Source organism: Kryptolebias marmoratus, linkage group LG15, assembly GCF_001649575.2.
Source record: "Kryptolebias marmoratus isolate JLee-2015 linkage group LG15, ASM164957v2, whole genome shotgun sequence".
NCBI lineage: Eukaryota > Metazoa > Chordata > Actinopteri > Cyprinodontiformes > Rivulidae > Kryptolebias > Kryptolebias marmoratus.
This window is the reverse complement of record NC_051444.1, coordinates 28,128,028-28,141,825: the sequence shown is the minus strand read 5'-3', so window position 1 is coordinate 28,141,825 and position 13,798 is coordinate 28,128,028. Positions and strand designations below refer to the sequence as shown.

The window sequence follows — 13,798 nt, the reverse complement described above, 5'->3', positions numbered from 1 at the left end:
CTAAACTTGTTACATGTTGTTGTTTTTTTTGTCTCCTGGTTTGTGAATCACAGCTGTTTGAGTCTTCGTATAAAAATACTTGCAGAGCAGCGTCTCCATTCATTCATAGCTGAATCAATAATTCATAGAAGCTGGGATCGATGCCTTTGTGCTGTGAACTGATATGAGACCTGGGTCTGGTCCGCGCTGCAGCAGGGTAATGGGCCGTCATGATTTAATCCAATGTAGGAGGAGGCACTTCCTGGACAAAAGCCTGCACCACATCCTCCTGACCCGTGTTACAGGAGGCTGCACGATAAAGACTCCAAAGCAAAGTTCGGCTGGTGCACTGGTGTTTTCTGTGCCATCTGTTACAGAGACAACTAATATGAGCATAGAGTCTGAAGCTGTGCCAACAAGAGCTGATTTTACTGAGCGTAAAGCCCAAATGTTGTATTAAATTTAAGTGAATTGAAATTTTGTGAATATTGTTTAACTTCTCAATTTTCCTTAAAGGAAAAGCCACTTTACCTGACATTTTAGGGATCATAAAAATGAAATTTTGTGACTTGATAAAGTGTGGAAAATGGTCAGTAATTCAAAATGAAATTCACAGGGGGGAAAAAATTCAATTGTGAGACTATCATACATTCAGAGTTGAATTTGCTCACTGTTTCCTCCTTTTCTGGCTGCTCTTGAGACAATGGAAATTTGTAGAAATTTTAAGTCTGTTTACCATTTACATGTTTAGCTGAATACCACCTTTTTTGGCGTTTTCCACTGCCATTGTTTGCATGATTTAGGTCCCTCAAAATGGTGGCATCCAACATGAATGTAGACAGATCTGTACACTGGTGGGATAACACAGGTATTGTTGTGTTAAGAAAACAGCAAACAAATGGTGCGCAAGCGTAAAGTTTTATGCTGACTAATGTAGCATTCTTTCCCACCTGCATGAAAAACAATTTTTTAAAAATGGGCCTTTGTTTTTGCTAGCCATTAGCCTAGCCTGGAAAGACTTCTGGAAAGACTTCTGCCCTTTTCTCCATAATCCGTGCTCTATGACTGATGTCACGGCTGCTATGGCAGACTGTCCTTTTAACAGTGGAAAGAAGCAGGAAGAGAGCAGTGAATGACGTTCAGCAAAGGGTCAATGACTGATCAAAGGAAGAAATAAAAAGGAAATAACCCAAAGCAGAAGATTTATAAAGCTAACCACGACCAAACAGGAAATCTGACACACCTAAAATCGTCTCCCATGGCACCAGGAGTCACAGCCATCTTGTTCAACCATTCCAGCTGCTTCTGTCCAAAATGTAACAAATTTTCCAGAATTTGTAAATGATAATGAACCACTAATCCTAAAATAAAGCATTAAATTAGAAAACAGGCAGCTTTATGAGGAGTTTAAAATTGCTTTATTTCCATTTTATGAAACTCTTTTCCGAGTGTAGTAAAAAAGTCCTTTCCAAAGAACTGTTTGTCCCAAGATTAAATATCTGAACAGCCATGAGTTAGACGGGAATAAAGATTGTTCTAAAGCATTTTGATTTCCTGTCGGATCAGCATTACTGATGTTAGAACCGCAGTAGCTGACCCCTGCGGGAGGGGTACTGTCATGGTCTGTGTGCGTTCAGGTTTTGACTTTGTTTTTTTTTCTTTTTAGTTCTTTTCTTGTGCCGTGTGTTTTTAGTTTATATATTGTTTTGTTATTTTGCCTCTTAATCAGATTTAGTTTGGTCGAGTCCTATTTCCCAGTGTGTTATCACTGTCCCTTATTTCAGAGACACAAGGGGGCGTAGTCAAAGTGTTCCTCTAAAGACATCCCTTCAAGAAGACAGCAGCTCTGTCACTGATATTGTAGTTAAAAAGTTAAAAGCAAACTCAAAAATTATGAAAATACAATGAATTTATGTATTTTAATTGCACTGGGAGATAAAAACTTGAAATAAGACAATTCATTTTACTTGTCATGAAATGTCAGCCTATACAGGCTGTGTGCCATTAGCCATAAAAGGAGTGGGCAAACATTTAGCATGAACTGTGATCTGGGACCTGAATTGCTCAGCAGACTGCTGTTATGTTATAGTATGGTATATTACTGTAGAGTAGATTTAAACATGGGGACAGCTGCCACAAAATAATAGTTTTGCAAGCTGGGCACACAAAAATAAGCCATTTAAAAAAACCTGACGCCACAGGCTCACTGGTCACAAATTTTGACACGTTCCTGTTTACTCCTAATTTTCGCACAATTTTTGATTTCAGAGAACTTGAGTCCGATTTCACCTAAGCTGTTTTTATTCTTGACATATTTAACTAAATGTAGAAGTCAGTTCAACATCTGAAACCTGTCTAAGACATCTTTAGAGCTTTAACATTAATTTTAACTTAGAAATCTGTGGACTTTGTTGTTATCTTTTAGACGTCTTTTAAAGCAAATAAAACACTGTTTTCTCCATGTTCACGTTTTTATTTTTAGGCTTTACATTCTGTACCTTTTGTTGCTTCTGGACGTATTCCTTTTGCAGCATCTTTTATTTTAGTTTTCTTTTTTTTTTTTATTCATAACCCTTGTAGGTGTTCTTCCAGCCTGCATACCACCACTTTTTGACAAAGTTTGAGAAGTGAAATCATTATAAAAACTTTTTCTTTTTTTCTTGTTTTCACCATGTTTGGCTTTCTGATTCTCTCACTTATCAGGGAGTTGAGGTGAAGAAGAAATGGCGAGGAAAAGCGACAGCTGTTTAAATTTGCACTACTTAAATTGCCTGGTCCTTTCAGTTTATACTTTAAAGTTTTTTACTTTTACTCTCTCCAAAGTTTGGAGTGGAATTAATTGATTTGGTTGTTGGCCAGAACAGGTGGCATTCATCATCCTGCTGGGCTGAGTGATAATGTGATTGGCATTAAATATTCAGTTAAGAGGAAGTCCAGTGTGTTACTACATCGTCTGTGATGTCAGGAATTTATTGATGACCATACTTAATCTGTTAGAGCCCAGCAGATACAAGAACACACTATAAACCACTGGGAGTAATATTATTTGTCTGTTTGGTTCATGCATAATAGATCTTCCAAAATTCATGGGGCTCAGAGAGACGTGTGCATGACATCATGGTGACTGATGAGTCCTTTCAGCAGCATTTGCTGGAAGTTTGAACTGGGAGCCTCGCAGGTCAGTCGGTCAATAAGCAAAGTGTCGTTGTTTCCTGTGTTTGGGTCAGTCTAAGTCGACCTTCAGAGTCAACAAGAGTCAACAAGTCAGTCCTGCAGAGAGGGGCCGAAGTCCTCCTCCAGGCTAGGCTAAAGGCATGGTGCTGAAAGTAGCAAAACACTAGCTTAAGAAAGAGTTGTTTCCTTAGCTAAGAAAACAGCTTACAAAAACTGAGCACAAGGTTAACTAAAAGTAGTAAAATGCTGGCTAAAAGCTAGCAACAAAGGGCAAGGTAAAGTATCAAAAGGATTACTACAAGTATCAAAACACAAGCCAAAAAAAGAATCAAAAGGCTAGCTAGAAGCTAAAAGTAGCAAAATGCAAACAAGTCAAAAAAGTAGCATCAACACACAAGCCTAACATATCACAATGCTTGCTAAAAGTAGCAAAAAGCTACATAAAAGCTAATAGTATTAAAGCGGGCAGCTAAAAAGCAACAGTAACAAATGGTTAGCTAAAATACTAAAAGGCTAGCTAAAAGTGAATAGTATCAAAGGGGATAGATAAAAGTAAAAAGAAGGAGAATGGCAGCTAAAAACTAAAAGTAGTAGAAGAAAACTAGTCGGAGAAAGTACGCTAAAGCACAAGTTTTTGAAGGAATTGAAGAGATCTCAGTGTGTTTCTATGGGCAAGATATTTGAAAATAAATGTAAATATTTTTGAAAAATATGATATAAAATTTGAGATGAAAAGAGATATAAAGACAAAAGCCATATCACCATCTCCTGAATGAGCTGAACATTTTGATTTATGAACAGCTAAAACAGTACAGAGTACACAGAAGTAGATGAAATGTATGTAAAATAACAAAATTTACAAAAAAAAAAAAAAAAAACAACAGGAAAACAATACTTTGAAAATGACCAGACTATCCCTTTAAGGCTGTTTAACAAAAGCACTTAAGTGCAGCTTTGGCCTAATAAAGTTAAAACGACTCAAGCGGAGATAATTCACTTTGTGTATGAAAATGCACTTTCTGGCTGCTCTGGTTTGATTATATCCATCTTTTCGGAGATGGAATTGTCAATAAATGTGTAAAAGGGGCTAGAAGACAGAGTGGAGGATCATCTGAGACTGCACCCCACCCCCGTCCTGTTTCTGTCCACTCGACCCCACTCCACCTTCATTCATGGCTGGGAGGAAACTGCTGCTCCCTCAGGGGACCCGGCATCATAATTATATAGGAAGCGGCTCAGTCTGCCGTCTGTTAGAGGCTTGAGAGGCTTCAGGCTGATCACTTACACCCGCTGAAGTGCAGAGAACAGCTGGAGCTAACATGGAGCCCTGCTTCTGACACTGTAAGAAGGTAAGACCACCTCTTTAACCAGTCTTAACAGAGTTGATAACGACAGGAAGTGCTGACAGTCTGTTCACTATGATTAAAGCAGACCTGCATACGGATTTATGAGGCTCTGGAAACAATTTAGGCAACTTCTTTTCTTAAACCAACTCTGAACGAGCCACAAAAACCCTTATCTAAGTGAACACAAGTGTCTGTAGTATTGTGAAAAGTGATTTTTTAACTATTTTTTTCCTGCAGGCTTATTTTAGATACACAGGAAATTATCTGTAGGTCTATAAAAGAGAGAGAGAGAGAATCAGGCTGATAGCCTTGGGTTAAATATTTAAAGCTTACTCCTGCTCGCATATAGCAGATTACTTTTTTGTGAGTTTTAAGTTTTGCTTTTATGAACTGAACATCCTTTTAGGTCCTTTCTAAAAATAAATACTTATGTAACATACAGTAAGATAGATTATCTACTGATGTTAGACTCTTTGTAGTGAAGAAAGAAGTTTCTTATCGCAGCTTTTTTTCCCCTCTGCCATTTTACGACGTTTTATTCTCTGAAATATGAATCACAAAAGTTACAAGTTCATGATTTAATTAGAGTGTATGCTGGATTAGATTGGCATACTTTATTCCACATAAGACACAGTTTCCCTCATTGATGCATTTTTCCATCATTATATAAAATAATCCCCCTTTTCCTATAGTTTCTTTAAGCCCCGTCTGCTTCACGGTAAAGTCACCAAAAGAAAAAAGCTAAACTAAATTAAAGGCCTAAAATTCCTTGAAGAAATGCACATCACCCTCCGCTTTCCTTAACAAAGTTTTATACTATATATATATATATATATATATATATATATATATATATTTTACAGAAAACATGATCTCATGAGATCTTGTGAGACTTTGCAATCTGTTAGTGCTGATATTATACGTTGCGGATGACTTTCAGCCACTACCACATCAAATTTTAGGCCAATATCTGGAAATGTGACTGATTTAAACAGACAAACAAGGTTGGCTAATAGCTACAGCAAAATTTTAGGAAAATATTTGATGTGATCAGTTAGCGCTCAGTGTCTGTGTTGAGGATGATTTATAGCGACTACCACCCGTGCATTTAGCTCAATAGCTGTAAAATTGACCGAAATATAGCCATTTTCCGTTTTATTAGCTGTGGCAGCCATCTTTAATTGGGTTGTCTCCAGAAGTACAGTTAAAGCCATCATCGTACGGCACTACAGTATCAGTATTTTTTTATTTTTTTTAACTATTGCTCAAGTCATATTGTCTTTCTTTGCATGTTTTTGATTTGAGTAAAAACAAGAAGAAGAATCCAGATGAGGAGACGTCTCAGACGAGCTGTAGGTTAGGAGGAAGATCCGGAGCAGAAGTGAGAATCATTTCGTCCTCACAGGGAATCGCTGCAAAATAAGAGGATGAGCTTTGAGTCAGAAAAGGAAACAGGGATAACATTGGGAGATTGACTAAAAATCTCTGTCCAGCTTTCAGACAATCCAGACAGAAAGTGCGCTCTAAGTGGCGAATGGAAAGAACGGATTATAACAACAGTTGGTGCCGTCATCGCCACCGTTATTGAGAAGGAACGTCTTTGCACCCCAGATATTGAGCTTTTGGTTGTAACCATAGATCTGTTTTACTAAGGCATGTGGCCCAGTCAAATTTCTTGATCACATTCCAGAACTTATTCACAAAGCAAAAGATAAGAATTCCAGTATAGGGATAACCAGCTTAAAAAAACCAACATCCGCATACCCATTTTTTATTTGAAGTTTTTTGTGATGGAGACCCAACATGGTCTCCCAGGAGAATGAGAAGCACTGACAAACGGTACTTCTAGGGTTCTTACAGAGGTACATACAGGGTACTTACAGGCTAATGACAGAGTACTTACAGGATACTTACAGGGGTACATACAAAGTACATGTAAAATAGTCAAAGGGTACTTACAGAGAACTTAAGGGTACACATATAGCTCTTACGGGTAATTGCAAGGTACTTACGGGGTACACAAAGGGTACTTACGGGGGTACATACAAGGTAATTGCAGGGTACTTACAGTGGTACACACAGGGTGCGTACAGGGGTATAAATAGGGTATTTATTGGTATACATACAGGGTATTTAAGGGAGTACATACAGAGTACTTACAGGGATACATACAAGGTACTTGTAATGTAATCACACAGTGCTTACAGGGTACTTAGGGGGTACCTGGGGTGGTACATACAGGGTGCTTTAGCGATACTTACAGGGTATTTACAGGGGTACATATAGGGTATTTATAGGGGATGTATGGGGGGATACTTACATGGTAATTACAGAGTAACTACAGAATACTTATGGGGGTACTTATAGGTGACATACAGGGGTATTTATACAGTACCGACAGGAATCAGGCTGTGGTTTCATGTCTAGCAACCCTGGATGTAACTTTCTGTCAAATGTTTTAAACTGAAGGAGTTTTCTTTATAACGTACACAGTAACAATATATTTTCTCTTTTGGAAGTAATAAATTCTAATCAGTGGTATTGTTGTTGATTTTTTTACTTCATAATTAAATAAAGGACTCAAAAATTGTCAGCTGGAGATAATTTTACAATCCTAATCATGGCATCATGGCGCTCGGACAGTCTCTCTTTCAGAGTTGCATCAAAATTCTTATATTTCTGTAGTTATCACTAAGGCAAAGGCAGGACACAAAATAACCTTATGAAACAGACATTATCTTCACAAATGAACATGGTATCATTGATGTTCTGGCTCCGAGAAGTTTTCTCTGGGTCATTGTGACAAAACCGCTCATAATCATGATATCTCAGGTTTCTTTACAATCTTCTGCCTCCAGCATATCCACCCTGCCATCATAAAAGGATGAACCAGAGAAAACTACAAAGGAAATTTTTTGTACATGGGCACAGATATAAAGGGCCATGGTTCTTTTAAGTCACTGTGTACAAAAGTTGTAATTCTGTATGTTTTTTGTATCAAGGCTACAAAAGCTGCTGATTGTTGTTTGTTTTTTGTTGTTTAATCGTGGCTCCTAAACTTTATAAGCTCAATTCATCAATTTTTAAACCAATTCTTTATTGGCTTTGAACATAAACTGTGTTAGAGAGAGACAGTTCTTTGTGTCTATTGGTGAGAGGGTATTGTTTGTGGTGTACCTCAAGGTTCAGTTCTTGGTCCAGTTTTATTCAGTCTTCATAAGCTTTCATTTGTATAATAAATCAAATCAAATTCAACATAATGTCATTCAGAAACATACTGTAAACTATCACAATAATGCAGATGATTTACAGTTTTATATTGCTTTTCTGATGATACAGACCCTATGACCACCCCCACATGCTGCATAAATCACATTGATGTATGGATGTCACATGGCTTCAGTTTCAAATTCTTACTTGTTTATAAAGCTTTAAATGGCCTTGCACATAAGAGGTTTGTCAACTCATACCTTTTCAAAATCCCGGGAAGCTATTTCTGTATTTATGCTCCAGTGGAATGGAATAAATGGCTTCTAGTTCTGAAAATATTTTTTTAAAAAACAGGTAAAAATAAAGCTTGACTTGACTTTGACATTGTTTGCAGACAAAGAAGAGGAAGCAGACATGTCAGAGAAGAAGCCGCGGGGAGCAGACACTCGCCCTAAATCTGGCCTGCGCAGCTGGAGCGCAGACAGCTACGTTTGGCGAGGGAAGAAGCGCTCCCGGAGCTCTCGCAATGGGTCCAGTCCCGGAGGCCTGGAAGCAGACGCTTCGGAGGAGCTGGGCGTGCGTTCAACATCCTGTTCGAGGCGGCGCAGAGAGAGGAAGTGCAGCTGCAGCGCTCTCGGGGAGGCCCTGACGGCTGCAGACTTCGACGGTGTCTGCCGGAAGGCCTTGTCCCGTCGCTCTCTGCGGCAGAAGTTCCAGGATGCCGTGGGTCAGTGTTTTCCTCTGCGCTCTCACCACCATAACCACTACCACCACACGCCCGGCTCCTCGCGACCTTTCTCTGTGCTTTTTTGGTCCAAGCGCAAGATCCACGTCTCGGAGCTCATGCAGGACAAATGTCCGTTCTCACCCAAGTCTGAACTGGCCAAATGCTGGCATCTTATAAAGAATCAAGTTACTCCCCCGAGTGCCCTGAAAGACATGGACGCTCCTTTGAAGCCCAGCATCTCTTCTTCTACCTCCCCGTTACAAACACCCATCTCCTGGGAGGACATCTGCTGCTCGCCGGGGCCCGGAAGCACCAGCCTGGAGGACTGGGACCCTTCATGTCATCGTGGGGGTGCAGAGGGCAGCTGTGATCCCACTGACTACATCCTGGTCCCCGATCTCCTCCAGATCAACAACAGCCCGTGTTACTGGGGTGTGTTGAACCGCTTTGAGGCGGAGGAGCTGCTGGAAGGCCAGCCGGAGGGGACGTTTCTGCTCCGAGACTCTGCCCAGGACGAGTTCCTCTTCTCGGTCAGCTTTCGCCGCTACAGCCGCTCCCTACACGCCCGCATCGAGCAGAACGGCAAGCGTTTCAGCTTCGACGTGCGTGACCCGTGTATGTACCGGGACCCAAGTGTGACGGGACTGCTGAGACACTACAGCGACCCGGCCACCTGCCTCTTCTTTGAGCCCCTCCTTTCCAGGCCGCTGCCAAGGACCTTCCCGTTCTCCCTTCAGCACCTGTGCAGGGGGCTGATCTGTAGCTGCACCACGTACCAGGGCGTAGACAGCCTGCCACTGCCACCTCAGCTCAGGGAATACCTCAGACAGTACCACATCAAATGTGAGGGAGCCTGCGCCATATGAACAGCCACAGATTTGTAAAAAAAAAAATGTTCTTAAAGAAACGACATTGCGTTATGATCACCTAACAAAAGGGATAATCTGATCTGGGACAATTTTAACTTACTGCCTCTGTCCTCATCTGTCCATAGGCTAATTTGTTAAAGGAATAGCATTCCTTGAAAAAATGTATTCTGCCTTTCATTACAGTTTTAAACTAAAATCCTCTTATGATGAGAAATGACTTACTCCATACAGTGAGATCTTGTGTGATCTGTTAACGTTCGAAGTATATGTAGTGAATGACTCTCAGCTACTACCATATCAAACTTGAGCTTAATATCTGTAAATTTGACTGAGTTATAGTTACTTTTGTGTTTTCTAAGGTCAGCTGAATTGGGTTGACTGCTAAAGTTAATCAGTTGTAGATGTACACCCAGTGATTACTATCTGAGAGTTTCATTCAAAGCCATCCAGTGGTTCATGAAATACTAACAGACACATGGACACACACAGGCAAAAACAACAATGCCCACCTTTTGCCTTTCAGCGGCAGACAATAAATATGATCTAAACATAAATTTAAGTTTTCTAATGAGCAGTTCAAACTGAAAACCTACAGCTTCCAGCGATATGCTGAATCCTTTTTAGTTTGAAAAAAATACTACCTTAGTAAAAATTCACAGCTGACATTAAAAGAAACTTAAATAAACTCAACTACTCCTTTACGCCCTCCTTCACAAAATCTGGGTCTGGGTATGAGGAAAAGACAATAAATACAGAAAATGACAATAACTGTGTCATTTAGGTTGTTTTCCTCAGGAACAGCAGAAACATGTGGTTCCTCTGAGAAGAGACCTGAACTTCTTCATTTTGTTCTGTGGCCACAAGATGGCCCCGCAACTGCAACAGCAGGGTTAATGGGGAAATGTTTGCCTCACCTTCCTGCCTCCTCCTCGAAGACTCACGTTGAAATAAAATTGACATTATTTGTGCCTCAGACTTTCTCAGATACTGTTTTTTTGTTGTTTTTCGTAAATCTTGTACAACCAGCTGGGAAAGCCTGGCACGCAGTGGGCCTGAATAAAACGAGGCACATAATGTATCCACCTCACTGAAAACACAAACCAATAAACACCATTTACACGGCCTCTGCTTCATGATTGTTTCTTAGATTTCTGTTATTTGTGGACGGTTTGAAGTCGTGCCTGCTTCACCCGCAGCTGCGTCACAGACGAGCTAATGATAGGGAAAGTGCTGCTCTGAAAACAATTCATCTCACAAGGACACCTCTAAGTGCCACCGATGAAAAAGACTGTTTTGGTGGAAAACAGATTTTAAAGTTGAGTCGCGTGTCATTCAGTCTTTGTCCAACAAGTAAAGTGGAAAAATGTCCTGAGGCGACTGAAATGTGAAGGAAATATTCACTGTGTTCCTGTTAGGTTGGAAGGCGGCATTTGATGCAGATTTTTACCACACGTCCGGCTAGTAATAGTTCAGCTCTTTTGAAATGGGAATCCGTAGAAAGATTATGAACAATCGATATCTTACCCGTCGTAGAAAGCTCTTTGGATGATCTCAGTTTGAAGGAAATGGTTTAATCCTGACCAGAAGGAGGAGGTAATGGGAATTAGCTTGAGCCCATAGCAGATTTCTCCAGTCTCAGATGATAGTGAATCATGCCAAGGCTGTGTTCTAAACCTTTACATCACATTACATGGTTATTTAGGTGGAATTCTGTGACTATTTACAAGCATAAATAGTGGCAGCAGCAGCTAGCTGTGGCATTTCCAATGCAATGTGGAGCACATTTTGGCAGAATATCCTACTTCTCACAAAATAACGGTGTCATGTGAAACTGATGACACTGTGAAAGTTTCTAAAATAGAATTCACATAAACCCTTTTGAATTATTTTAGGTTGAAGTTGTTTTAAGATGACAGCAACCCACTTTGGTCTTGGATGGACCTGCCCGGACCAGGCAATAGGGTGATTTCATTGACATCACTGGATGAATGTATCGCTCCATGGCTGAGGACACACAACACTGTAGCAGTGCTGAACACCAAGAGGAATTTAGATTGGAGTTTCAAACGCAGTTATCAAATGAAGATCGAGTGTTTTATCAAGAGAAGGTTAAATATTTAGATGGGCTAGATCACTGATTAACGATGATTTAACAAAGATAATACTCTGGAGCAAGATGATTGGTAGGAAGACACTGATTTTAAATTTATCTAAAACATGAAAATCTTTTTGTCAGAATGTGTGAGCTTAAGATCTCAGTTTTAGGTTTTACACACACACAAATCTGGATAGTTTAGACTTTTTTTGATAAGTATTTTCAATTTGGATTTTAGGTCAGAAGAATGTTAACTTAATTCTGCCAGATCGTCAGATTAGTTTGAGGAAGGATCAGATTAGAAGTGAGCGGTTTTTTATCAACTTGTATCAGCTTAAAGTGTCATAACCAGACCAACCATTGCTTTTCTGAATAAAAGGAGGGAAGAGGTGATTACTGTGGTCCAGCTGGATTGGGGTAGGCCTTCCACAGAAACAATGCTGAGGAGGATGAGTGTAAAGGATGATGTGAACCCACGAGTCAACTGAGGATCAGCTGAGGTCTGCAGCTTGTCTGGAAGGTCACCCAGGAAGGTTAAGATGACAGCTTCTGAGGGGTGACATGGCACCATGAGCAATTCTTTAACTAGACTTGTCTCCTAAAGTTATACAGGGTTCTTCTTAACTGTAGCTTTTCTACTGCTGGACTTAAAAAAAAAAAAAATCTGGACGAAACATACACTTTAAGCTTAGGTAAAACAAAGTACAACGAGGGAAGATGGAAGTAGAGGACCAGGACCGAAGATGAAGCCAACAAAGACTGACTGACTGAGCAAAGAGCCAAGGTCCCTGTAGTTTTATCAAGAGTGACAAGACATCAAATTATTGTCAGCCCCTCAGAACCCGAGTGTCTGCACAGACAGAGCTTATCTTTTCCTGTTCAAAAAAGAGGTTCTGTTAGCAGGACCACTGCACTGACTCCTGTAATGACAAAATGTAATGGAATTTGTTAATTTAACTAGTTTCTTAGTAGATAAATGAACTCATGAATCATGAGCAAATGATGGCAGGGACTCAGTTATAACAGGATGACCTTTTACACAGATCAGTTGCTGCAAAGATCAGAGGTCATAACACAAGGGGTCCCTTTGTGCTACAGTAAGAAAGACTTTTCAATATTTTTTGAACTGCTTTGATTTTTTTGGGTTGGGACAGCTATATCGTTTTTGTTTATGTATAATTTATTTCCATTTTTTTAATAATTAACTAGCTAAAAACAACTTAAAGCTTGTGTTTATGTAGCAGAAATGCATGTGTTCTTGTTTTGTTTATCCCAAAATAATGCTGTACATTGTTCTGGTGTTGCTGAATAAAAATAAAATAAAATAATAATAATAATAATATAGACGAAGACAGAATATTTGAGCACTTTGAGCTTTGAGAATTATTGTATGAGGTCTGAAGATGCCTCTGACTGAACCCAAACTGATGCTTCTGGTTCATAAATAGATAGATAAATAAATAAATGATTAAAAATTCAAGTTTCTTTATGGCCAGTCAAAATCTTAAAAAAGCTTTGTGCACCAAGAGAGTTTTATCTTTTGTGTTTGAATCCTCTGCATGTTTACAGACACAGAGGAGCCTCATTTATTGATTTCCTCAAACCATATGCATGAAATATTAATGTGACCTTGTATGATCTGGTAACCAAGCATCTATTTTAGCAGGTCAAAGCAAAAATATTTAATGTTAGATTCATAATACATTTGATGTCCAAACCAGAGAAATGAGGGGTTTGTTCCTGATTTGTTGAGAACACCAAAGAATCCACCTTCATCTGACATTTTAGTCTTCATTCATCCATGTTGTGGGAACTTTTGTGTTGCAGAAATGCTTCATGTAGCCTCTAGTTTTTTGCCACTTTCATACTACAGTGGTGCACGGCTTCTGTCAACAAATAATTTCCTAATTCACACCTAAAATCTTCTTCTATTTGAGTTAATAGTCGTACAACAGAGGCAAAGTAAATTAATCAAATGAAAAGCAAACTTACAACAACAACAATAATAATAATGTATTTTAACATGTTTATTGATTTTTTGTGTGTATTGCTGTTTTGTTTACTGGGTTTTTAAAATAAAATAATAAGCAAGGATGTTTTACAATACAAAACAAAAATAATGTATAAATAAAAACCTTATAGCAAGTAATAAAATAAACAAATTACACATATTGAAATATATTAACATAAAAAAATCAGTTCAGTAAAACAGAAGTTTTATTGTCTAAAAAGCATAGGTCGAATTATGTGTTGTTTTTATTGGCTTCTTTTATAAATATATTCATTTATTTCTTAAAAAGTAAAATGAAATGTAATTCTTTAGTCTGTCTGAGCAATCATACAGTATAGACGGAATGTTCATTTAAAAAAAAAAAATCTTTAACCATAGATTGTGGGA

At 39.0% G+C, this 13,798-nt stretch overlaps 1 protein-coding gene across 1 annotated transcript; it reads left to right on the top strand.

Moving 5' to 3' along the window:
* The first annotated feature begins 8,108 nt into the window (after positions 1-8,108).
* socs4 (suppressor of cytokine signaling 4) lies at positions 8,109-9,524 on the top strand. The gene has a single exon (XM_017426739.2). It carries the CDS (start codon positions 8,124-8,126, stop codon positions 9,300-9,302), a length of 1,179 nt encoding a protein of 392 aa, XP_017282228.1. The 5' UTR covers positions 8,109-8,123; the 3' UTR covers positions 9,303-9,524.
* Positions 9,525-13,798: the final 4,274 nt, after the last annotated feature.